Below are 27,388 nucleotides of genomic sequence, written 5' to 3'. Positions count from 1 at the left end.
AGCAACGGAGAGAGGCAATTTATTCCCACCTTCCTATTTAGTGGTGCTAAATAGGAATAACTTATCTGTAAGTTTTTTTTTCCTCCAGTAAATCTTTTCATTATTTCCTTATGGTTTAACACGCACAATTTTGTGCTTCTTTGTTAAAAGAATCTCTCAAAGTTTGCTGGCTGTACCCACAGCTGAGAAGAAAAAAATGCAATCATCTCATTATACTAATAGTACTTTGAAATAATAGATATCTAATCTCTTTGCATGGATGCACAGACACTCCTGGCACGGTCACAGTTTTCTGCACTGCTGGACACATGATGTGGCCCCTACTCTATAGTTTTTTTGAGGTTTAACAACAATCTGTTTGCATCTACATGCAAGTTTGTATTCATATCCATATGTTCAGGCCTCTTTTCTTCCCTTTCAGACCCATACGATTTTATTTTATCTTATCTTGGAGCAGTGTTACTGACTGACCAAAGAGTTACTTTAAAGCTAGCTCAGTGTTCCAATGGCTCCTGGATTTCTTATCTGCTTCCCAAATATACCCAGAATAAATCTTCTCCTTCCTGCTGCAAGCTGTTTGGTGGTAAGCACATTACCAAAACACCTAGTAGTTAGAGTGGGAAAGGAAGTGGCTGCACAGATGTCAAAGACAAAGAGCAATGTTCTGCTCAGGAAACAGATGTCTTGAGCTGGTATTTATAGCAGCCTGTACATGTTACACAAAAAGGGCCCAAGCTACAAAAGCTGGAGTATCTGGAAAGCTGGAAATGCATTATTAAATGTATGTAAGGGAGATAGAAGGTGGATGCTGCATATGTACCATATGTTGTCTTCATTTGGAAGAGGTTATGTGGCACATTAAGAACCTGTGCTATTTGTCCTGGCTGCAGACTCTGATAGCTGGGTCAAAGCTATGCATTCACTGATCACTATAATGAAGAAATAACGGGTAAGGACATGCAATATGTTTGGTGTATGCAAGAAAGTGATATGACAGCGATACTGCACAGAGGCAGAGGATGAACTGCAGGTCAGCCAATGTTGGGGCTTTTTTTAACCTCTGCAATTTGTACTCCAGAAATTTTTATGTTTGACAGACATCTCGGTCAGAGGGCACGTGCTATTTGTGTCATTATTTTCTCATGCACAGTTATCTATGTACCTGAGACTTCGTACCCCAAACGAATTGCCTCTCAGACAGAAGCATTTGAGGCAGTTTCCATTTTGTTTTAGGATTTGAGAGGTGTTTTTCCTTTTTCTTTTCTTTTTTCTGCTATCTCTTATTTTTTTGTTATGCCATCAATTTTTGTCAACCTGACGTTACACGATATCTGAGTGATTCTTTCACACTTCATTCAATCTAATCTTCCCTGCCTTTTCTCCACCTCCTCCATATACCAGCTACGTCATGTGTAGTTGTTTTATTCACCTGCATTCTAATGCATCAATGCATTTGCCCCCTAGTCTGGAGACTGGAGGGCAAATAACATGTTACTAAAATGCTATGTTAGTAATGCAGAGCAAAGCACTGCCCAGTGTGCCACTGATGAAACAAAGAGTCTTGCTTGCAGTCCCAATACTGTGTGCATCCAGATCCTGTCCATCCCAAACACCTGCAACAAACAAACCAATCGTCCTACCACAAAACTAAGGCTCCTAGCAAAAGATTTTCATTCGTTTTGGGCAATTATTTCATTCTCCAGAAACACTGAGAGCTGTGCAATGTGAAAATGAAATTCACCGCTGCTCTCACATGCCCTATCGATTGCCTTTGGTACAGACCTGCAGGACTCGCACACAGAGGTCTTATTCTGCAATCTTTCTGGGTGAGTGAATATGGAAATCAGACCCTGCTGCTTGCAGATACAGCATTACTGCAATGCACAGCAGTGACTTCGCTGTCTCCTTTTGACCAGAAATTTCCCAGGGGACAGAGGAAAGCCTTTTTGACAAGGAATGTAATCAAAGAGGCTTTGTGCTGCTGTTGAAAGCTGTGGTGAGCTGATATTTTCTGAAGATGTTTGCTGAAAAAAAAAACCCTGATCAGGTCTATAAATGCTTGTGCTCTGTTGACAGAAGCCTGACTTTGACTCACGCTAAGGGGATCTGCCTGGAGGTCTATAAACCAAGCAGGAGTTATGGCACCTGGCTGATATAACTACTAAGGATACCAGTATATAAAGCCAGCTGAAGATCACAGGATCAGCATTTCTCTGTCAGGAATGACATCACAGTGCACCATGTGTAGGCTTTGAGGCCTTAGGCAGGAGACAATCTACAAATTAGGAACAATAACAAGAGCAGCTTATACATTGAGTTCACCTTCTCCTGGGATAATACACTCCAGGCACTGTTTTTCATGCCTGCATTAAGTCAGTAATGGCTTTCCACCCCCAGTGTGCTCAGAGCAGCACGGAAGCATGAAAGCAGTGTGTATAGCTCTCACTCCAAACACCCAGGCAGCAGTGATTACCTAACAAATATTCCTTACCAGGAATCCTCAGTGTCTTTTGGCCCCCTGATCCTAAGTCTAAGTGCTAGGTTTATTACTTTAGCTCAAAAAACCAAAGCACTGCCAAGTCACAGATAAGAACTGTGGAAATACACTCAGAATTTCATTTCTGTAAGTGGATGCTCTTATTATTTCTAATTGTACTTTTTTTTTCCTGATCTCTCAGTTGGCTCCATTTTGTCTATCAATAGCCTGTGCTTATCCAAAAGCTGTAAGTATTAATGTGCTTGGGGCATTCGGTCATCTTAGTGTACGGCAGCTGTAGTGCCAAACATGATATCACTCTGAAGAGTGACCAAAGAGAGACCTTTGTATCATTTAACCGCAGGTATCAAACTACTAAGTGACTCTTCCAATAGCTCTGCTAACTCCACTTCCCCTGCAAAAAGAAGGACAACACTGGGAAACCTATAAGCGAGGTATTTACATTAGGTGGGATGAATTACGCTCAGGAAGCCCCTGTATATTCTTGCTGACTAGAAAGGAAACCTGAAGTTAAATCACGGTGAAAAACAGACACAAGAAACTGCAAAGAGGTAACTCTGTTGTACTTCATCAAAATCCTCTTGGGTGCTTTTACCTAATGTCTTTGTAATTGAAGGAATTTAATTGGCGTTATTTCAGTACTGTTAATGTTCTTCTTTTTCTTTTTTTGTATGACAAAGCTTTATTTGCTAAACTTCCTCTGACTTCCCAGCCACAAATATAAATTCTCATGCATGTCGATCTTCCTCATCAAACCGCACTGGTCTTCGAATGGATCAATATAATCATAATAAAGCAAATGGTATATATTAATGCTTCAGCTGAAGGCTGCTTCCTAGCATGCTTTTGATGTTGTGCTGCATATGACGCACCTACAGGATGTACTGATAACTTACAAGAAGCAAAATGGGTTCAATAAGATGCTGAATATTTACTTTCTCCAAAAGTTTCCAAGTGAACTCAATAAAAGGATCGTGACAGCCTTGAAAGAGCGTGGCCATGGTCATTTGGTGAGCCAAGCATATTGACAGGGTTTGGCAACTAACAATAAATGGTAACTTAAAATTGCATTTATGCTTTTTAAATTGCCTTTTCTATGTATTATAAGTCTGAAAAGGAATTACTAAATAAACGTTCAGCTGAATGCCTGTATTGAAACTCTGATGCTGGATATTGTCTCAATGAATCAAATGCATCTGGAAAAGACAAATAACACCTGAAGCTTAAAAGAGTGAAGTATGAGAAATATTTGAACTTCACGTTTCCTATTAACAGTGTCTTTATTTCCTTTTTACAAAAAAAGTAGGAATAAAAACAGACAAAACTTACTTGAATCAATGCTTTTGCCTCTGTCTCATTAGAGAGCTGAGCAGGCAGAGTCCTGGCTGAAACGCTGACAGCATATTTCATTGACAAAGGGAACAAAAGATATATGACAACATACCCATGCAAGAGACAAAGTACAAAACGTGTCCTGCGGCCCAACATTTTGGAGGCTGCCTGTGTCACAGCAGTTCTCAAACTGTTGCTTTTGCTCACCCATGCCTTTACACAGTACAAACAAGTTACATATACACATATATCGTAAAAAAAAAAGGTTTTGAGTATGGTCTAACTGCTACGAATTAAGGCATCCTAACAGTTGCTGTTTTGCTGGTGAGGGATATGTCTCGTATTAGTGTTTCAAAAGGATTTGTTTCAGGCATTTCAAACGAAGTGAGACATCACAAGATGTGGTTTAGAGGAAGAATTCCTGCAGCTCTGTCTCTTCTGAACTCTTCTGACTGTAGGACTTCTGGCTTTTCCTACTGATGCTATCATGCCTGGAGAGGAAAAAGAAGAAAATTACTCATGGTGACACTAACTATATACTTACTCTTGTTTTCCCTATTTTATCTCATTTGCAAATATTGAACTTCGAATTACTTCTAGTTTTTTTAATCTAATTTATCTATACAGATACTACAGGCATTAGTTCTTAATACTGTAGAATACTGCTGACTTTCATATAGCTCCTATTCTGCAATCAAAGACAGAAAGCAATAGAAAGATCAGAAGCTTTTCAAGTCAGAACATTAATTAGTATGATGCCAGATATTCTGGAAATAATGGAGAGAATGTCTAAAACCTCTCATATTTTTCAGGGAACAGCAATGCAGAGATGGAAGGATCCACTACAACAAACAGAACCTTGTTCCTTACTCTACATGGAAGAGAGTCATTACAGAAGGTAGATCAGTGGACTTATTTTACATGTCTGCTTCAGGGGAAGATGGCACAAGAAGAAGGGAAAACGTGCCTCTTAACGCCAGGACTACATCACATTTAGCGGTATAATTAGGTATTAATGGAAACTGGATGACTTCAGGAAACACTGTTTCACATTCTGCTAAGAGGGATGCTTCATTCTACCATATGTTTAGTATTAAGGAAGGAATCTCATGAAGCCTTCTAGGGCTAAGATAATTTCTATCAATTAATTACTGCATTAGATGAGGTTTGTAGTGTGGAAAGACTGGCATCAAAAGACCTCATTTTGCTGTCCTACAATTGCACTGTGATCTCAATTTGGGTTTCTTTTAGCTAGTGCTGTTGTCTTTAGGTGATCATGCTGAACAAACATGCCTTCTAGGACTCTGCCCACTGACCTGAGGGAAATATATCACCAATACTACTAATTACTGACCAAATCTGTAGTATCCCCTGGTGCTTGTAGGAACAAAAATACACAGCATGCTCTCATGCAACAGACACCAATACAGACTCATAAATACTCATAAAAGAACATCAGTAAATTCTGTGGGATGAGGCTTGAATTATTTTTACACTGATTTTGCATTGCACTGGTTGGAGTCATAACTAGTTTATTAGATGTAGAGATGAACATCCTTTCCCTAGAACACACATTTGGGATGAAGATGGAATTTATCCTGCACTAGATCTGGCAGTGAGAAATCTTTAAGGTTAGATCCACTATTTTAGAGGCATGCCTAACATACTGTCTGATAGAAACCTAACAGTAGATTCTGCTGATTGATCCTGATGTATGAAGCCATTATATCTACCGATAGCTGCTGCTAATAAGGGGCTTTGTATTGATATGACGAGTTACATGATAATAGATGGACAAGAACATGATTTGATTCTAGGCAGATTTTGTACAATAATTTCAGGCTTCAGAAGATCCTAATAAAATCCTATATACAACAGATGAAGAGTTAAACAGATTCAGGACTATGCCCAGTAATAAAGCCCCTGAATATAACTACCTGCACAGGTTATAAACACCAAAAAACTGCACAGATTCTCCCTCAAACTGCTGCTGTGCAGGCAGCTTTCTATGCTGGAATTTCCATTTATTTACTTATTTATTTTAACAGCACAATTAAAGCTCTCGGAAACTGAACAGTTCTGTTTCTGGATTCACATGAGCTTTGATGATGATTTCAGAACAATTCGCTTCATGGAATAGGAAAAAAAAGTAATTTGTGAGGAATTTAAGCTTCTGAACTGCAGCATGATTAGTTCATAATTTTCTCAGGAGTTTCTTCAAATGGGTAATTTTGGAGAGAAATACAGTCATTCCCAGGTCTAACAAAAGGATTTACATTTCAGCTCAACAGGGAAGAAAAAAATGACCATCCCATTAATTTAGAGCTGAACAGTCAAAAAACAATGACAGCTAATTTTTACACATCATTTGCTTATGAAACAAAACGTATATTTGTTTTGTCCAGCATGTCTTTATGTACTTTGAGGGACTGGTCTCCATCTGCCTGATTAACCCTCCTGGAATACATTAAGGAGTTTAAATGCAGTCAAAGTCATCAAACTTTTTCAAAAGCAGATTTAACATCAAAGTCTGAGGGAGAGTAAGCAAAATCTATAAAAACAGGAGTGCACTGGACTTAAAGTACAGCATCCTGCCTCATGTTCTCTATATTCTCTGTTTAGAGAAGAACTGTGGTGTTTCTGTTCGCCTCATGAGAGGAAATTTAGTTTCCATTGTCATCTGGTACTTCACTTCCATTCTACAGAGGCTGAATACTCAGCCAAAGTGAGCTATAGTCTAATGGATTTATGAGTGTGACTATTTTTTATGCCTGCTTGGAACTGAAACCTTCCAAACAGCTCAATGGTGACATCAGCAAAAATCCACCATAAATATCTGCTTTTCCAGGAATTGAGATGTTCTTCTATTCATCTATTTCCCTTCTTGTGCATCAACCAAGTCTGTTATTTCAGTTACGAAGTTAGCAAACACATGCAATTTGAGAAGACAAAGCAACAGAGATGATAAATATCACCATGCACATACCAAGCATAGCTACACGGATGTTCTCCATTCAGTGCGCTAGAGAAAAGATTGGTGTGGCTGCAGCAAGGCCCCTAAGGAAGTATAATATCAGATCAGTTGGAAACATGCACTGAGCTTCTCACATGCATAGGTAGGAAATCTATCAAAACATGCAGTCAAATGGCCAAAGCAGCACTTTAACAGATTTCTTTTTAAGTTAGTCAATAAGGCTGAATCTGTTATGTCTTGGATGCATATGCTGTGGTCCTTTAGGGAGGCATGAAAATGTATTTCTTCCATAATCCTCATGTTCTTAACAACATGCAAACACAGAGTTTTCACAAGTGATGTGCATTTTACAGTGTAAGTGACAGTACCATTGGAATTATCTCACTCAACTCTTTAAACTTGTTCGGGAACTATGAAAAACACTCGTGAGACTACACTCCATCGGAACGCCTTTGAACAGAGACTCTTTATAACCACAAAATTGGAACCATCTTTTTTGAAAGATAAATTGCCACTGCGTTAAGAAAATATTTCTATTGCAATTCAGTTGACTGATAAGTAAATTAGCGATTCACGCTGTGTTTCCAACCGAACTTTAATAAATACACTTCCACTTCAATTTAGCCTACTAGACCTCCGCTGAAGTTCTCATTTCACATTCTGATATCGTGCACTTTCAGTAGTACCCATTAATATGGATTTGTTACTATTTCCCAGTTCTCTCCTTCAGATGTCCCTTTTCCATATTCACGTTGCTTACTCTGTGCCCAAGATTTTCCTGTATTTTTTTTTCCTCCCATTACCTCATCATACTTTTTGCAGTACATAATTCACTATTCCCCTCTCTACACCTAGTCTGCCTTACATTCGTTCTTTTTTTCCTTCCTGAACTTATTCTTTTGCCTCATTGCCTCTGTCCCCCTCCTCCCCTTCCACACAGTCTTTCAGAGAGGATTAAATTATCTACCATTCCCTTTCACCCATTTCCTTATTAGATTTCCAGATACCTGAACTTCTCTCTTCTCCACAAACACACTGTGCTCCCAGTATTTCCTACCTTTCTCTCTCATTCAGTATATCTTCCTTTACCTTGTAAGATACATTCATTCAAGTTATTCCCCCCCTTCTTTTGAACAGGAGAGATAGACTTATAACAGGAGACATCCCTCACTCTGCCGTGAACCCCAAAAGCACACTGCACACTGCAGAGAAGGGATAATCTGGATTCAGTCCGTTTTACTATAGACCAACCATACGCTCTGCCAAAGAAAGATGGTGTAATCTGGGGATGGGTTTGCAAAGAAGGTTGGGTAGTGACAGCATAGATACTTAGGGGATGTCTGTAGCATGCACAGAAGCAAAGATAATCTCTTCTGCTGTTTTCACATTCTGTCACTAATTTTTATCCATTTGGCTTCATTATGTGTGTAGAACATGGTTGGTCTAGTCCTTCAGGTATTTACTCTGCAGAAAATCCCATGGATTCAAATATGGCATTCTGTTTTTATGACCTGTCACTCAGAGAAACATCTGATATCATTTCCAGATGAATCATGTCTGTGCGGAGAGCTTTCTATACAGGATATGTGCACCATGTGCACTGAAAGTATGGGCCATATATGCTACCCAAGTCTGCTACTCCTCAAAAAAGCCTTCTAAAATTACAACAGAGGATTGGTTTTCTACTCCTCAAATACAGTATATTGCTCATGTATATCCTTTTGAAATAGAAATGTAGGAAGAAGCTGCCAAACATTCATTACGTTACAAGAAAAGAGGGGGAAAAAAGGGCCCTTTCTCCTTTCAGTGCACTCACTGGCTTGTTTCTTCCTTTTGTCAGAGCTGCTGGGTTTCCCTTGCTGTCTGCAGTCTTTCTTCCTAATGACGAAAAAGGCAGCGTCGATGAGGTTTTGATCAGGTTCGCTGTTTGACAGTTGTTGTTGTTATTCTGGTTACCACTCAGTGTCTCCATTATGGATCTGAAGGTTCCAAAAGGCCTTTTCATCTGGTCCCCCGATGGCTCCCCAGTGCTGGGTGGAGCCCGCGAAAGTGCTTTGCCCCGTTCTTTATCCTTTTCCTCATTTAACTCTTCCTCAGCTAGCTCCACCTGCACCACAGGCTCCTCAAAAGTCACTCTGAGTTTCAAGTTTTGGGATGTTCTGCGCTTAGAAGACGGAGACTTGAGAGCACTCTTAGGGCTTGTAGCAACCTTTTGAGCAGCGGCACCATCTGTGCTGGATGGAGAGATGTCTCCACAAAACTGGCTCTGAGGTACAGTACCAGACTGATAGTGGGCTTCGTTATCTGGATCGCTGCTCTCTGAAGTTGGGGAAGGACTATGGCCATCCACTGACTTAGAAGCTCTGGTACCGAAAGGGAAGCGGCGCCCTGCTGCTGAAGTGTGTTTCTTAATCATCAGATGCAAACTCTCAGTGCTCTCAACACTTTCCACTATGGGTTGAGGCCTCAGTTTGTCAGTTCTTTTCACAGGGGTGTTCTTATGGTCCTCAGAATTTGCTGAGTCTGTGTCAGACTCGCTGAGAGACCTCTGCATTAGCTGCCTCAGTCTGGCTAACTTCAGCTCCCTTTTCTCTGGCAAAATCTTCTTCACGTTCTTGGAGGATGCATGAGCATCCTGAAATTCCAAGGTCAGCTTTTCCTGCGTACAGACATTTTCAGAGATTTCCTTTCCCAACAACTGGCGCAAGATTTTATCTGAGTCCTCATCTTTTATCTTGGCTCGAGCACGACTAGAAGTTCCCAAACTGCCAAGAATCTGAATCCCATCTTGGGCGTTCAATTTACTTTTTGGTGGAGACAATTCATCTGCTTCGGATGGTTTCCACTGGGGTTTGCCAGAGGCAGGGGATGATGGCGAGCTTAAAGAAGAAAAGAGGAGGAAATACTACGGTCAAATTAATGCACAAATAAAATGCAAAACTGTCATTTCCCCTTTACAAGTCTCACTACTCACGAGGAATTCATTACTATGACGCTACAGCGATGACTACAGAAAGAAGGATGTAACCCTGCTTCCATTTCTAATTAGAACCTAAGTCTCTTCACTTTCTTTTACAAAGAAAAATCCTCAAAAGAAAAACGAAGAATGATTTCAATGCCAAAGATTTGTTTCTAAGGACAACTTGTCCAAAGCTACTATCAGAAGGTAAAAAAAAAAACAACCAAAAAAACCAAAAACCAGCAAGAAGTGCAAATGCCTGCTATTGAAGTCACCCCACAATACAAAAGTGGCTTATTTTAACTACTGCTAAAATCAGCTCTATACAAAGCAATGACTTTGTAAATATCAGCTTCATCTGGCAACATACAAATAAGACCATTTAAAAAGTCAGGTTTGTTCACACTCAAACTTTTTTCAGACATGAAATACTGAATAGCACGTGAATAGTGACATTAATTTATTTCAGTATTACTAGATCAATAAATTAAATTTAGGACTCCAAATGATATATAGTGACAAAGTGGAAATGGAAGTAGAAATAGAAATTACACAGGCCATTTCTTTCCCCATGACAAATGCCAGAGATTTGATGCTCCACATTCTTATTTTAAGCCAATTTTTCTTTAAGCAAGGGTAAAGTGGAAAAATCAAGGTTGATGTGAGGCAGTGAATCCATAAATCTCTTTTTTTCTTTTCTTCTTCTTTTTTTTTTTCCTCTTAACTATTTTTCTTCCCTGCCAAGTCCATAAACCGTGTACAAAATCCACACGAATGTATTATCCACTTCATCTTCAGTCCATTTTGAGTTCTCCTAGTGGGAAGGTGGGTAAACCAAAATAGATACTCAAGATCTAGTAAGCATATAAATTAGATAATCCCATCAGGTTAGATTCTCATAGATTAGCTTCTGCCTATGACATCCATAAGGTGACAATATCCAAAAGTGAGTTCTAATTAGAAGAAAATTTAAAGTAACAGGTTCTCATTTTCAAACTCGTTTACCTAATTACAACCACTATGAGAGATCTGCTCTCACCTATTCTTATCTGATACTGAAAATGAAACAGTCCTGGTGCTCACAAATACTCAGGTGAAAAACCACTTGGAAAGTCCAGTCAGCAAAAATCACAGAAACCAAATGATCTGGAAGACAGTGTTTGGTCCCACCGTCCCTACTGAGCTGGCAAAGACCACGAGTCCATTAAAGAAAAGGACAAAAAGCCTCTTTCCAGTGTGGTTTTCTGCTTCAATCCCTTTCATAGCCAAAGTTCCTTTAAATTAGTGCATCACCAGTGTCTTCATTTACCTATTTTAGTAGCTACTTGCACGTATCTGAAATACTGACAGATGAACTTCAGGGACATGATGTACTTGTTCAAAGCAATGCACAAGATTCTGAAAGAACGATCAGAAAACAGGAACTACTATAATTTCACACAACACGTCCCGGAGTTCAGGCCACCAATGTCAGTGGAAGAAGTTTTCCTTATGCTGGCTTTCTATTTTTAATATGAATTTAACTCCCTCGAAACTCGGAGAAACATGGTAAAACACTGTGTGTACCTTCTGCAGAGGAAACTGAATTACGAGGTAATGATAAACTCAGCCCTATTTGCACCTGAACTACTTCATCCCTTTCAATGTCTTATTGAGAGGGAGGTTGGGTGTTTACTTGGTTTCCATGCACCACACTGGAAAACTATGGCAGAAGCTAAGAGACAGATCAGGAGATCTGTTGGAAGGGTATTTTTCTTCCTCTTTATGGTTGTGTCTACTTCTGGGACTTGCATGGACAGATAATAAATGGACAGAGAATAAATAATATGTAAAATTTCTAGAGTACGGTGAACCAGCACAAGGTCAGACTTTTGTATTACAACATTTGTTAAGGGGTTTCCAGGATTCTCTGCTATTAATCTAACACAAGATATAATACAACCTATTCCACTGTAAATCTGATTTTAACTCTGGTGGAAAACGTAAACTATTAATTCCATAACAAAAATGTCCAATATTTATATAATAATACACACTTTCAAATTCTAGAAGCCCCAGCTTCAAGCCCACGGGGTAAAAGAAGCATATTGACAGAAGACATCTACTATTTTGACAGATCACAACTTCTCATGATAACTGCCCAAATCCATTCTACAGTGACATTACAGCCACGTTACCTTGCAGATGTGGGTAGAGACTTGCCCTCTGATCGCTGGGCTTCTAAAAGCTGCTGCAGTTGATTCTGCAACGTCACACGTTCTACTGTCTGCCTGCAAGACAATGTAAGACTCTTTATCTTGAATGTCAAAACCATCAGCATTAGATATTTACAGGATAAACTGTTCAACACTGAATTTCAAAGAGAACCCTTCTTCACCTACAAATAAGATTAGTAGATAAAGACATCCCTTTAGCTACTAGAAACTACTAGAAAATGGTAATTTTCTATTCAGTTTTTCATTAGTGCATGTAAGCTGTCTTTCACTTGAGATGGAATTTGTACCTTTGGTTTAATTACCTGATCCTTGTCAGAGAAATAAGAACTCACCAGGCAAATATAACTTCATCTGCTTCATCTTTTTCATCCAGGTTCTACCTCTGTTGATGTAGAACTGATGTTTTTAGTACTTTTGTTCACGTTAGACCTACAGAGTCAGTATCATTCTCCATCACTGATTTGGATTCTTTCTCAGCTCACATACCATCAGCAGAAGATCTAACTATGTTCCAAACGCAGTCTTAATAACTGCCAGTGTCAAAGCCAGAAAGAATCCAGATGGCTGTACTTTAAGGCTGATTAAACTGTTTTACTTCTAACGTATCAGTTACAAGTAAAGTGTGGATCTGAGAAGTACTAGAGAAATAAAGGTGGGATCTTGACATACTGCCTTGCTGTCACTTTTTTACAACACGATCATGTTTTATGTAGATATTTACGTTCTTTAACTTTCTGTCTTCCTTTCTCTTGCCTACACACTTCCTTACACTGTTTTAAAATCACTCCTACCATCTGTCATCATTGGCTTACTCTGCAGCTCCCCAGACTCTGTCATTTGAGAGCCAAGGAAATTTTGCTTGAGATCAGACGGTGATACGGTTTATCTGTTTTACTTTCTTTTCATATGTTCTTCAACTTCTGTTTCTAAGAATCTAAACCCCAAACGCTTCTCTTTAATGGAAACGTGTGACACCTCTTCTGCTGTGTTAACAACCTCATTTCGTTAAACATCTTCTGGTGCTAAAAGAACTAACGTTTCCTTCATTTTCACAGTTCAATTAGTTAACAAACACCCCACAGTACAGAAACAAACACATCCTGCCAGACATTTCCCCAGAGAAATGTAACATATGCATAAATACCAATGGTAACACTGAAAATGAGGGATCTCAACTCCTTGGAAGAGCAATATTACTAAGTGTTAAAATGAGACTGATTCAGGAGACATGACCACTACAAAATTAAAAGCAAGAGGATCCTGCGGGTATTTGGTACCAAATTAATGGGGTCGTATTTTATATAATGTTCCCACTAACTGCTATGTGGGGAACCTGATACCTCTCCTTAGATAACTCTGAACCCCAGCTACCTTAAAATGAAATCAGATTGCTTAGTTACTTAGTAGGGAATGGAAGGAGGCATTATCTAATGAAGTATCATCCTTCATGGTATGTTCCTTTTCCTTTTCTTTTTCCTTTTCCTTTTCCTTTTCCTTTTCCTTTTCCTTTTCCTTTTCCTTTTCCTTTTCCTTTTCCTTTTCCTTTTCCTNTCCTTTTCCTTTTCCTTTTCCTTTTCCTTTTCCTTTTCCTTTTCCTTTTCCTTTTCCTTTTCCTTTTCCTTTTCCTTTTCCTTTTCCTTTTCCTCTTCCTCTTCCTCTTCCTTTTCCTTTCTTTCTTTTTTCCTGTGGGACACTCTCAGTTAATGGGATTGTCCTATGGAGACTTAATGGAAAATTTCTACTTAGAAATAGTTTCCTTCTTTCACCAAAACTTTTCTCTCTGAAAGGTGACTTAGATTGAACTCAGAAGGTTTTGCTGCTGGATTTTGATGTTGTTGTTGCAGTTTTTCATTTTAAAGTGAACTGCCTTGTATCAAAGTCATGAAGACTTTAGCAGACTGTGATTTTATTGTTTTGCTTTTGTGACTTCAGGAATGACTTCAGAGGGTGTGATGGATTAGGGTGACTTCCCAATGGAACTGCTTTGTGTTGTCTGGAAGAGCTCAGAAGAAGAGAATGAAAGATATTACTCTCTTCTTTGGTTTCAGACCATTGAATAAAGATCTTGTAAGGTGTTGGTTTAAGACAGTTTCTGTACTCTGTTCTTCCTGCACAGTATCAACCATTTCAGTTTTCTCGTGGTTGGGGACATACAGTGTTCACTGAGAGAATTTATTATGGCTGGTTGATAAGGAGCCCAGGAAATTAAGCTGTATGTACAATTACCTTATGTTTGCAGAAGCTGAGAAAAAGTAGAGAAGCAGAAAACTGCTTAGTGTGTTGATAGAACTACCCTGAGCAGTCAAGTAATCCACCATGATCTGGCTATAACTAGAACAATGTATATTAACTCTAGTAGAAATAGGTGGACTAAATATGTCAAAGCAAGCTGAGATGCCCAAGTGGGACCTTTACCTACATAATAACAGTTTAAAGTGACTTAAACTGTAAATAGGTCTTTGTTCAGATGTTGCTGGGGTCTTCAGAGGTGCTACAGCCAATAAATTCTCCTAAATTATTGGTGGTGAGGCTCCTTCAGAACCTGCCCCAGGCACACGCTTCAAGCTATACTTGGATTTTTATGCAGACCTGTAAGGACACAGAACTAACACTATCCACTCTCTCCTAAAAATATTATGAAACAGACACCTGATTATAATAGAATGGTAATATTTGGTTATTTTTAATTTACATTTATTATGGCAATAAAAACTGAATTGCTTGGCTCTGGCTGGCAGCCAAGAACCCAGGCAGCCACTTCCATGGGATAGGGACAAAAATTATGGAGAATAGAAGTGAAAACACTCATGTATTGAGATAACCACAGGCACATCACTTACCAGCTACCATTAGAGGCAAAAAGAGACATGGTAAATTTAATTTAGAGCCAATTAAGCATGGATTTTTATTGATTGACTTTTATATATTGGGAAACAAAAACAGAAAAATATATAAAACACCTATCCTCCCCTTTTCCAGGCTTTTACCACTTCCATCTGTGCTCCAAGCACCTCTTCTGATGCACTGTCAGGCTTCACTCAAGGCAATTCTCCTATCCCCTTGTTATCACTGCAGGTTACACTCAGTCTTTTCATGAAACCAGTAAATGACATAAGTTAGAATCTGTGCAGCTTCTCTCCTTCTTCTCACCCTTGCTGTACTCTAGTTCTTTCTATACTTCAGTCTATTCAGATGCAACTGTTATGACATGGACTTATGCAAGGTCTCCAATCATTTCAAGGGATGTGCATGATGAAGGACAGCCCCTGGCACCTTGTCACAGAGGCCACCTGTTTTCAACCACATGCAAATAAAACCATGGAGTTTACACTAAATACAATCATTCACACTGTTTGCATAACATGACTTGTTTACACCAATATACGGTGTTTTCAAAAGGTATATACCACTGCCTGTGGTAGGTGAAAAGCTCTACTATTTCTGTTTTTCCTCCTAACATCAAAAACCTGTATTACAACTGTGAAGAGCCACCAACTGTATATAAAAGAAACCATGCTATATGAGCAGAAATTGTGATCAGCAGTGATGTCATCTCGAGGTAGTCAATGGGAAAAAGGACTGTATTGCTCATATATGTACATATATATACATATAAAATTCACTTTTCCCTTTTCACCCCATATCTGTTCACAACAAGAAGCCAGAAACAGAACAGCTGAAAAACTGAGCTGCTAAAGGTGAAGGAGTGAGAAAGCGCACCAAAATAAGGGAAATTAATCTTATGGGAAGCAGAAAGTGGGTACTGATAATAAACTGAAATAAAAGAATGGTATTAAGAATGAACCCCCCACTGAGAACTGAACACTTACTCCTTCAGTTGCTTGGTTAGCTTCACAACCTGAGAAGCCAATGACATACAGGTCTCCACCACCACTAAGTAGCGGGAACACATGGTGTGCCCATGTCGCTCAGCGCTTTGTGAGGGCTTCTCTCCCACGTGGTTTTGCATGGTGACATTTGCTCCATATTCAACTAACGTCTGTAAAGTCAAGAAAGGAAACATTGACATCCACAAGCGTGAATCTCTGCTGAGAGTTCACTGTCTAAGGTTACAGAAGGTAGCGGTGAGCTGTAATGGCTTAAAAGATCTTTTATCTGCTGCTATTGGGATCTCTGCACTATAGTACCTTGCAATACAACCTGAGCATGTGATTATAGGAATTTTTTAGCATGAATATTTGCTGACTCCTCTTGTGGTTGTGCTCTTGACTTCTTACTACAGAAGGATCCCTGGGTTTAAAACACTCAATGAAACAGTCTTAGTGTCTTTAGAGAAGCTATCAGTGAATTAACGCTTGGATAGAAAAGGTACGGTAGAGTTTTCCCAACAACCCTTTTAGTTCAGATGGGCACAACATGATTCAGTTTGCAGAAAGAGATCTGTTCAAAGAGTTTTTCAAACAGTTTTCTTTTGATGTTGGAAAACATCTCATTGCATTATGGCTGCTGGGTAACCCTCTACCAGCTTCTTAAAAGATACTTGCAAGAACTGAAAACAAACCCGCACTCCTTCTTCAAGCTTGTGATAATCGATGTTCCAAATAATTCATTCACAGAACAAGATCTAAGTGTATGCAGCAGTTTTTAGTCAGGCTTTTCTTACTGCACTCTGGAAAGAAATGATGAATCTAACCATAATATACCCCAAAACAGCATCATTAGCTGCAGAAGGAGTGGGTGGTTGAGCTCCACCTAGGGTGACTGAATTATTCAGGAGTATATGAGATCAGCTAGGGTTTACAGTGATCTTGTTGACCCAGAACAGCAGACACAGAGACCTTTATGTCTCCTGACCAAGAAGAGGAAAGCAGACTTATCAACACTCCTGAAGGAAAATACCAAAATCTGTAAGAAGATCGTATTTATATTGGCTGCCCTTTTTTAACAGAGCAACACATGTATTAACTGCCTGTGTATAAACTAAATAATCATACTTTCTTCTGGCAACATGTTTACTTTAGGTTTACAATAGCATAATTAAGAATAGAATTTTAAAAAAAGATCTTTCTGGTGTTCTAGTCTGAGTTCTATTTGTTTCTTCCAGTATATCTTAAGGTATCAATAACTATTTCCACATGTAAAATTTCCTACAATTATATACATAATGAACTATCATAGTTCAGTAGCTCATAATTCAAAACTCATTTGATTTAAACTATATTTCTGGTATAGATGATACTTCACCTGTATGCATCCTAGATAGCCATGTTGAGCAGCTATATGAACAGCAGTATTTCCATCCTGATCGACTTCATCCAGTGAAATACCTTGTTCTTGCATAAACTGAAGAAGCCACAGAAGGATTTTCTCCTAAAAAGAAAGGGTGAAAGAGAACTCTCTGTCAGCGTACAGACTTGTTAGGGGAAAGACGGAATCTCTGGCTTTTTAGGTGTCCTCAAAGTAACTCCATCCATTCAAGCACCTGAATCTCTGCTTTCTGCTTCAGACTGCCTGGAACTCATCTTCATTTTAGCACCAATTTCTTTTTATTACAGGGAATAGGTATTTGTATTTCTTTGCTGAATGCCACCTGATATAGCTGGCATTTATAGTTGATTGCCAACACAGAGAGGCAGCTTGAGATCACATATTCCTTTAAAAATACTTCTGAGCTTTAAAAATACCTTAAAAATACTTCTGGAGATGCCTATTGTGTTGGTGAGCAGCACAGGAGAACTGTGCTACTCCTGTGAACTGTGCTTATGTATTAATAATGAAAAGAATAATACTTTAGAGAAATTCATCTACAGAAGTGGAAGACGACTGTAGCCTAGATATTACGTTATTTTTTTTTCAGAATATATTTCTTCCATAACCAAAATATTGAGCATGGTCTGTAATTTTACAATCCCAATCAGTGTGGAGCAAATTATGCTTTTTAGTAGTTTATTTTATCAACACAGAAATCAAGTACAGTGATAGGTTAATAAGTGACATCATCTCCACTTAGAGAACTTAGAACTGATCATGAGCACAACGTTACAGGCCTGCTGAAAACGTCTGTGCTTTCCCCTGATGTATCTTAGACATGACAAATACAGGGAAAACAATTTTGTTCTTCGCTGACAGAAGAATGAAAAGTCACACATTAAAGTATTTATCACTTTAGTAACACTTGTACATTTGGAAGAAGACGGCACTTAGAAATAGGCTTAACATCATCGACTCGATTTGCTCAGACAAAATGAAGAATAACAGCATTTATTTGTAAGACTTTGATGAGGTAAAATAATCACATACTTGTGTAACAGGATCTGATAATTACTGTCAAGTTATTCAGCTTATCTGATCATTTTAGTACTTTCAACAGTCTTATTTTGTAGAAGTGGTTAATATCACTCTGGCACATTTCAGAGCTAACAACAATTCAAACTTCCCTATAAAAATAAAATCTGGGAAAATATCATAAAACATATTTTCTGTTTTGGGACAAGCTGCAGACTTTGGCTCCATCAGCTGGCTTCTAAAATAAGAAGAACTGCTAATAACAACTGCCCAAATTGTTAAATGGACTACAAATGGAAGTCGTAGAAGAAACTATGGCTCTTCAAAGCCTGGACTAAATACATGTGCCTGTGGCAGAATCAGATGGTATGCGATGTGCCACGCACTGACAACCTGTTATGGGAAGCCTTATCAACTTTGGCTGCTTCTTGCAAGATCTCATGCTTAAAGAAACCTTTGGCAGGAGGTATGGAGACAAGGCTACAAGGTGGTTATAAGCTCTTCTTCCATTAGTTGAACACGTTTCCTCTCTCACTGGACAAAATACAGCACTTTTGAGATGCTTTTTGGAGTCTGGCCATGGCTGTGGTTTGGTGATCTTTAACATAGGAGCTTTGCTATGAACTCACTTTTGCCGCCCATTCTAAATGATGGTTTTTCAAGAAAAATATGGTGTGCATGCCTAATGCCTGGGGAAACAATGGATGGGCTGACTCATAGAAAATGATTCAGTAACAGGTCTTCCTTGTAAAAATATTATTCTTGTAATTCTGCCAAGACCAGCGTTTACACAAATTATCTCTCATGTAAGTAATGGCAAAATAAATTAAAACTTTGAGGATATTTCCAACTACACATTTGAATATCTAAACCTTTTTCTTCTTAACACGGTTGGGCAAGTTAATTTGGCTTCTCTTCAGCCTCAACATTCCTTCATATCTGCAAGACATTTATAGATTATTAAAAAAATATATAAAATAATAAAAAATAGCTGACATTACATGTGAACTCTATTTGGCATTCAGCTAACTAAAAAAAAAAAAATTGGCAGAACTTTTTATATCACCTTTCTACATTTTATGCATGGTTAACTGTAGCTGGTGTTTCTTAACTGGTGGAGCTTCCCTTTTGCTCTGAAAAGAATATCTGGATTAAGCCTGCCAGATCTATTCCTGACAGCAGACAGCATAACTCACTGAAAAAAAAAAATACAAAAAATACAAAAACACAACTGCAAAGTTCATGGATTTAGTTTGTATAAACATCTTTAGAGATATGGAAAAATTAGGCCAGTGACAGGAAGACAAGAACCTGAATTCACATGCTAATTTGCACCAGGGACATCTGCATAGCAGGTGAGCAAATAGATAACAGAGGGCTTCACAAAGCATGGGAACAAAGCTGTCTGTTTTGCCTTGGGAAGCAGTGAAATAAAGAGTAGACTTCCAGATTCACAGCCTTCCAGATATGCTCCTCTTTTTCCACAATGCTCCATAAATCTATGCTTGGAAACAATGAGTTAACAGCAGAAACACACCACGTAATTTTATGGCACAGAATGAGACAACCTCGCTTGCACAGGAAAAAGAAAGCTAAGTTTCTTTGAATCAACATGTTGCTTGTTGCTTTAAAATAACAAAAACATTAGCACAACAATATTATATTTTCTGCACATCTCCTTAATGTCTTTTGAAGATAATGGGTGACACGAGTGTCTCATCTTCCAAGAACATTAGAGAAGAATAACCAATTACTATTCCTTGTATAGTATATTCTAAAGAAGGTCTTTTGAAGAGGGGTTATTGCAAGGTCTGTTTAGGAAAAACAGACTGTAAGGGGAGAATGTGGTGCAGTCGAGTGTTATAAGTTTCCCCAGACATTAGCCAAAATGCTGCACTTCTGTGGTTTCTCATGATTAGATTTATATATAAGCTAGGTGTGGAACAGGATTGGTTTGCAGCATATTTTCATGCATAATTCTCAATAAAACCAGAGTTGGACAGATGATGTTCAAGTTTCACCACGCTTTGCTTCACTGCCAATATAATGAATTCCTAAATCACCACAACATGCCAATTTTCTTTCTTTTTTCTTTCTTTTATCTTTTTGAGATTAATCTCTCCTGGAAAAGGAATCTGAACTATCTAAAAAGTTTGATGATTTTCTGATATGTCTTAGGAGAGCCCTAAGGGATCATGGTACAAAATTCACCTTATGGTCAGAGAACTGATAGGCTGGCATAATAATACAGAAAACCTCATCCAGACCATTACTTAAACAAACAAACAAACAAAACCTAAACAAAAAAACAGGACTTAAGAAGGAGAATACTGAAAAAAATATAAAGTGGGAAATGTTCTTTCAACATTTGAACTAATTACCAACATCTGTGTTTAAGAACCACAAATAAATAAAGAATCTTCAAACTGAAATTCCTATGTGAATAACACAATAATCTTCTTGAAAAAGTGAAAACCATACCTGACCATAGCAGCCAGCATAATGAATAAGGCTTGGGTGATCTTTCGAGCAGCTTAACTCTGCAATAGCTTCTGTTTCGCTCACCATCCACCGAACGCACTCCAGCTGACCATTCTAAACAAATTAAGAAAAATTAAAAATATTATCTGTTTTAATCCAAACACACCTACTCAACAGGGAAAAGATTGTTAGTATTATTAGCATGTTATGAAATTCTGGTTTCTCTGAAAGTTCATCTTTAATCTGTTCTCAAGCATTACGTTTATCTTGCCGTCACGGATCAGATACAATTTGGTTATTTACGATATGCCATCAGCTTACACTTGCCCTGGTATTTCCATCTTCTCATTCCTAAATGTGCAGCTGAGTAAAACTGTTAGCACAGAATATTTGCTGAATGGCACCACAGCATACATCAGTTCAAGAGGCAGTGAAATAATATTACACACACAATCTGATGCTTCTTAGACACTCTTAGATCATAAAGTACAAAACAGTAGCTACCCTTCTACAACCCATTCAGTGAAACTCAATGTCTGGAACCAAGATTCATTTGCCAAAGTACAGTGAACAGTGAATTTCCCTATAAGGTCTAGTTTTCATTGAGCCTTATTTTAGTGGCACCAGTTGTGATCAAACACAAACAAGGAGTTTGTTTCTTATTCTGAACACCTTTTGCATCCCACTCTCAAGAGTCCACACACTTACACCTATGTGCAAGTTTCTATGAAGTAGGATGTAGGTGCTACTTTATAATCATAAACAGATGATTATATTTTCTTCAGAGCTTGCTTGTGGGCTGGTGTAAAGGCAGGAGTTTTTAGCAGCTTATTTTGCTGTAGTTTCCCCTTTCAACAATGATACCTCAGCAGATGTAGTTTATCATAGCACACACTCTGACCTGCTCCTACTTCACTGTTCAACGGTTATTTTCATGAAGGTATTGTATTCTTTATAGCTAAAACAATAATTTTCAAGCACTCCATCAAAATCAAGCCAGCAGAGAGAACTGAGAAAGCTTTCTGAATGCATAAAAAGTGCATTATAGTGCAAAGGAAAGAAATAACCAAGTTCAAGTTCCAGATTTGTTTTTACAAGAACAAGGATAAGGATGAAAAAAATATTAATCCATTTCACATGGAAGAAAGAAAAAAAACAGAAACAATTTTGTATGTTTTATTTCTTCCATACACAAGCATGTATATATACATTGAAGTGCACAATGTTTTTCTCCACCTGCTTTCCTCTGCTTCTCTGAATACCAGTAAGCAGTTAAGCAGTGAAATTACTTGTATTCTTTTCATCATGCTAGAAAAATCTTCATCACCAAATCTGTATTCAAATATTAGTAACCATGCTTAAATGATAAATGTAAGTAAAATTTTTAACACATTTAAAATTATATAATGGATTAATAAAAAGAAGTACCTGGTATGTAACATATATATTTTTTTCTAATTCATGGAGAGTTTCTACAGTTATGTAAAATAAGCCATCAACATGACTAAGATGCTGGCCACAACATACCACAATATACCATTACATTTTCATTCCCTAGCTTATAGCTCAATGTCAGAAAGAAGTCCTGAATCAAAATAATCTACTGCAATCATTCATTATCTACTGGCAAATGCTATTTGTCACCACTAAATTGTCTACTGAAATTATCTGTCATGGAAATGTATGTTCCTGCACACAAGCTTTCTTTCATTCTGATAATCATCATTCTTGTGGAACATAGATGTGTGTCCCACACAGTATGTGGTTATCTGAATTACAGTAAGAGCAATGAGGATAAAGTCCACTCTATTCAGTTGCAGAGTATTTTGGGAGTATGGATTAAGAACCATTTATATAATTTATATATATGGTTATATATATTTATATAATTTATATAACCATGTAATTAGTTAAGGCAGATCACCTTAAGGCTCTTGCACAAGACCAGCCCAGCCATCAAGCAGGTCTTCATTAGAAACACTTGGGCCTCAGCACACTTATTTAGATGAATAATTCTATTATGTTCACACATTTTTTTCTAGAAATGCCAAAGCATGCTCAGGTGTTACAGAACTTTTACAGGAACTGATTATTAAAACAGCAATTGTTCCAGAGAAAAAGTCAAACATAACTGTATCATAAATGTGTTATCTACCTATGTTGAAATAACGAGAAAGAAAACTATACCCAAGTAAAACTATAAGACTTCAAATTGGCAGACTGTAATTATTCATGTTGGACATGGGCCAGGGTATTGAAGCTAAGTATATGACTTTTAGAACAGCAATTAATTAGTGCAGCTAGCTATCTGTTTAACTTTATTCTCATTAAATGGAATAAAATCCGTGAGATCAGCATGAGGTTACCAGGTCTTGGTATGACCTTGGTCATGGAATGGTCTTGGAATGGTCTTGGTCTTGCAATGACCTCTCCAAGATACAAACCTGCAGGCTGGAATCTACTGGTTGTCTGTCAGTTCCTCAAGTTTCCCAAGAAACAAACAATTAAAAAAAGAATGAAAAATCAGAAACAGTCATTACCATTACCATTTTTCCTTCTGAAGTTACTCATTGACTAAGTGGAACAGTCTTTGACCTTACTTACAAAAGACTCAGAGTAAGTTTGGCTGAATTAGCAGCCTTCTGTACACAGCAGGTTTTACTTTAGCAAAGATACACCATGCAGTCTCATACTTTGCTATATAGTAGGTTTCCCAGTTAGCTTTCATACTGATCTTTGCAGTTTCTTACGGGTAGCTCTGTAGAAATCTAGATTTTAACTTTGATGTAACTGTTCCAGACAGCCAGAAAGTTTCAGTCTGGATGTGGATCAGTTTTTTCATGCTTTGTAAACACGGTCTCACATCTATCTTTCAAAATCCCATATATATTGGTAAGATGGAATGACTGGATATTGTACTGAGGGACATGGTTTAGTGGGAGCTATAGTGGGTTGGACTGGATGATCTTTTACGTCTTTTCCAACCTTGGTGATTCTACGATTCTATGAGAATTTTTATGTTCCCTAAAGATACAACTGAGCACAAATTAAATGAATGTTCCTATGAACACCGCATTTTTTTAGTCAGTTAATTAATTAAAATATGAATGTATGCTCAGAGACAACAACATACAATAACATCAGTGTTATTCATACAGTTGACACTGTATCCTACATCATAACAGACTTATTGGTTTAAGCGATACTGTTCTTTTCCCATTTGACAAGAGGCTTGAAAAATAACATCCTGCTGGATATATTACCTACTCACATCACAGAAAGAAGCTAAATTGCCTTTATGTCACATTACAGTAGAGACAGAGACTGAGTTACCTTTATTGCTAAACCAGCTGGAGTGAGCTGCTCCATGTTTCTTTCATTCAAACAGTCTTCACCCATCAAAGAAGTGAGATGCTGAAGGCATTCCGCATGTCCCTTTGATGCTGCTACATGCAACAGATTGTTGTCACATTCATCATGAATCTTATCCAGATTATCCGCTGCCAAATGTGGCTGTTAAGGAAGGTGTTACACGTTAGTTACAACTGAGGATAAAAAGATATTGTGAACTTTAAGCCTTAGAACCCAAGACACAAGACAAAGACATTTTCCCATAGGTTATGTTCTTTTACAGATCAAAATCAGAAGCTTTGCATCTGTACAGCACCTGGCTACCATTACCAAAAGGACGGAGGCAGTGTGCTCACTGACTAGATTCAATACTTAGTTTCTTTCCAGGTGCAAATGGCATATAACAGTGCAATATCTTCAGTAGCTTTAGCTCCTCATCTTATATTTCCTAACAAAGAAGTGGTACAAACATCTGCATTTTCCTAAGTTCTGCCTATTTACAGTTGATTTCTCTATCTCTTCTTTGGCTTTATAATAATGAATCATCAAACAGGAAACATCCATCCTAATATCCTAACATCCTAAAATGCTGCTGTTTAGTTTTGCTCATCACAAAAGCATCATCTCGTATTTAGCAAAATCTAATACAGTTAGAACATGAGAAGTCTTTTATTTGGTAGCTTGTTTCCATTAAGAAAATAATAATAATTTGTTGGAATATTTACCCAAAGTCACAACCATGACTTAATACATTACTCCTGCCCACATCTAATTTTCAGACAAAACAATTGGAATGATAAACTCCCGCAGTAACAGTGGTAAATTCCTAGAGCTGTGCAGACTTGCCAGACCACTCACTGATGAATACACTTCACTCAGAGGTTATGACCTGATTGGAAAAAAATATGTTTTCTGCCCACCCACCCACCTACCCACTATGCCCTTATTTTTTGTTTGTCTGCTTTGTTTTTACCAGTTACCAACATTTCACAATTTGGGGTAAATTTTCTCTACTTGTATTTCTTACAGACCACTCTACTACGCTACTCTCCTACCCCTGCCTAGTCTTTGAATGTCTGCCTTTGTTTTTCCTGCTATGTTAATAGCATGCCTTTGTGCTTGAGCTAGGCTGATAAACAGAGAAGCTAAACAAAACTCTAACAAAACCAGTTTTACGGATGCTGAACCTCCTCCAGCCACTCTGAGCGGGGATCACATGTTCTGCATCACTGTGTTCACTTGCACCTCCTTACTTCAGTAAACACCATTGACAGTGTCTGATCACATAGCTGGAATTACTGAAGGCTTCAAACAGGTCAGAGGCCAATGAGGCGTTAGAGAAACACTCCTGAATAATAATCAGAATACAACAGAAAGCCCTCTGTTCCCACTGTCTGCCCCTAAATAACAACTGAGATAAACCGCCAATAATTGAACAAAGCAACCCACAAATGTTTTGAGAAACAAAACCCAGTTAGGACTAAAATCTGAGATACTAATGAACTCCGCGGTTATGATGTCTACCTATTTCAGGTTACTACGTAAGCTAGCAATCTTGTACCCCATCTTTGCTACACACTCGATTTAAAGATGAAAACGTGCCCTTTTAACATCATTCACCCAATTTCTTAGGAACATATAAGATAAAAAAGTGGTGATGCAAAATGAACAACTTATAAGTTTTGCCAACGAAACAAACCACAGCACAGAACTCCCCTATTCTATGTGGTTTATGAAAAAAAGATGATACTTACCAGTAACGATATTTGCCCCTCCTTTACAATGTTTAAGATGCTCTTAAATTTCTTCACCTCTTCATTTCTCTCTTCCGGCCCCCCTGCACTGCTCCAGCTCATATTCAGTTCCTCAAGCTGCTTGCTCTCTGCCACTGCTGTCTGCAGGTGAAAAGTCCTTAGGTGGCAGTTTGGCATAGTCTTCTCAGTTTTGTGAGCTTGAGGACCAACAAATGTCCTACAGAGGAACCCTTTGCCCTGGGCTTCGGATTCATGGACTGAGCTACACTTTGCTAAAGGCTGGGAAAGCTCTAATTCTTCTGTTAAATGCTTGTGCTGATCAAGGACAATGGGCTGTGTTTTTCTCAGCTGAGAGCCTTTCACAGGAGAGAGAACACAGAACTGTGTCACCCCAGCGGGCTCCGTGTTCTCTGTAGGGCAGGTCTTGCCACCAACACCATTCACAGTTGAACATAGACCGAAATTCTTTTTCTCAGGGGCTACCTTTGTGAAAGGAACAAGTTGTTGGTTTGATTTAATATAAGGCACATCCAAAATTTCATCCATATCCAGGTCATAGTGCTCCAGCTCCCCAAGCAGAACGGTAGGCTCGATGTTTTTACTTTTAAGGTTTTCTCCTTCTCCCGGGTTCTGGTCATCATTTGGAGGTGCAGGCTGAGATTCGTTGCCCTTCTGGTATTCACCTTTCTGGTTCTTTTGGTCATCGCTTTCATTGTTCTCAGAGCTTTCTGGCTGGTGCTTTAACGGGGAAACCCTCTTCACTGGTCTGAATTTATTGCACGCATCTGCAATTCCTGTTGGTTTCTGTGCATTTCCAATAAGAGTTGAGCCTCCACAGTTCCAGCTGCTGCTGGAAACTAGAGAAATAGATGAATATGACTTAGAACTGCTTATCATTACCAGATGAGTGGCATGATATAATATGCTTCAAAGGTAAACCTGGATAAGAACCAGAAACCTGAATAACACAATACTGTGTTTCATTAGTACCTTAGCAGACTTAATTGCAATTCTATGTAAAAGAGCTGAAGAATTTGACACTCTAGAACTTCAGTCTTCAAACAAGACATACACCATAAGCTTTTGTAATCTTAAAGAGGTCCAGAGGAAGGCCACAAAGATGATTTGAGGGCTAAGCACCCTTCCTATGGAGAAAGGCTAAGGGAGTTGGGCTTGTTCAGACTGAAGAAGGGAAGGATCCAGGGAGATGGCACTGTGGCCTTACAGTGCCTGAGTGGAGCTTATCAATAGGAGGGAAGCCAAGGTTTTATACCATCTGATAATGACAGAACAAGAGAGAATGGCTTTAAAATAAATTTTAAGTACTGGGTGCATTTCTGGGCACTCCAATGTAAGAATGATACGGACCTCTTAGAGTAAGTTAGACCCAGAGACAATAGGATGGTTCTGGGACTGGAATATCTTTTATCTGAAGAGAGGCCAACAGAGCTGGGAATGTTCAGTTTGAGCAGGCTGAGGAGAATCTTTTCCACGTGTATAAATAAATGGTGGGAGGTGCTGAAGAACAAAGAGCCAAGGCTCTTTGCAGCGGCGCTCACTGACCAGACAAGAGATACG

General features: G+C 38.4%; 1 protein-coding gene across 5 annotated transcripts in view; it reads right to left on the bottom strand.

Moving 5' to 3' along the window:
* Positions 1 to 3,413: 3,413 nt before the first annotated feature.
* The window catches only part of SNCAIP (synuclein alpha interacting protein), a 57,652-nt gene continuing 33,677 nt past the window's right edge, over positions 3,414 to 27,388 (bottom strand). For 4 of the 5 annotated variants that reach the window (XM_015850066.2, XM_015850067.2, XM_015850064.2 and 1 more), the window contains 9 exons: positions 25,811 to 26,667; positions 24,039 to 24,218; positions 20,706 to 20,819; positions 17,184 to 17,309; positions 15,809 to 15,978; positions 11,940 to 12,032; positions 8,620 to 9,682; positions 6,816 to 6,886; positions 3,414 to 4,320 (listed from right to left, as the gene is read on the bottom strand). In XM_015850066.2, coding sequence (XP_015705552.1) covers positions 4,236 to 4,320; positions 6,816 to 6,886; positions 8,620 to 9,682; positions 11,940 to 12,032; positions 15,809 to 15,978; positions 17,184 to 17,309; positions 20,706 to 20,819; positions 24,039 to 24,218; positions 25,811 to 26,667 — 2,759 coding nt within the window. In that variant the 3' untranslated portion in view covers positions 3,414 to 4,235. The remainder of the gene's footprint in view (positions 4,321 to 6,815; positions 6,887 to 8,619; positions 9,683 to 11,939; positions 12,033 to 15,808; positions 15,979 to 17,183; positions 17,310 to 20,705; positions 20,820 to 24,038; positions 24,219 to 25,810; positions 26,668 to 27,388) is intronic. The other variant, XM_015850068.2, reaches the window with a different exon arrangement.

This window comes from Coturnix japonica, chromosome Z (assembly GCF_001577835.2).
Source record: "Coturnix japonica isolate 7356 chromosome Z, Coturnix japonica 2.1, whole genome shotgun sequence".
In the NCBI taxonomy this organism is placed as follows: Eukaryota; Metazoa; Chordata; class Aves; order Galliformes; family Phasianidae; genus Coturnix; species Coturnix japonica.
Note: the sequence above shows the minus strand (reverse complement) of the source record. Positions and strands in the feature narration are given on the sequence as shown.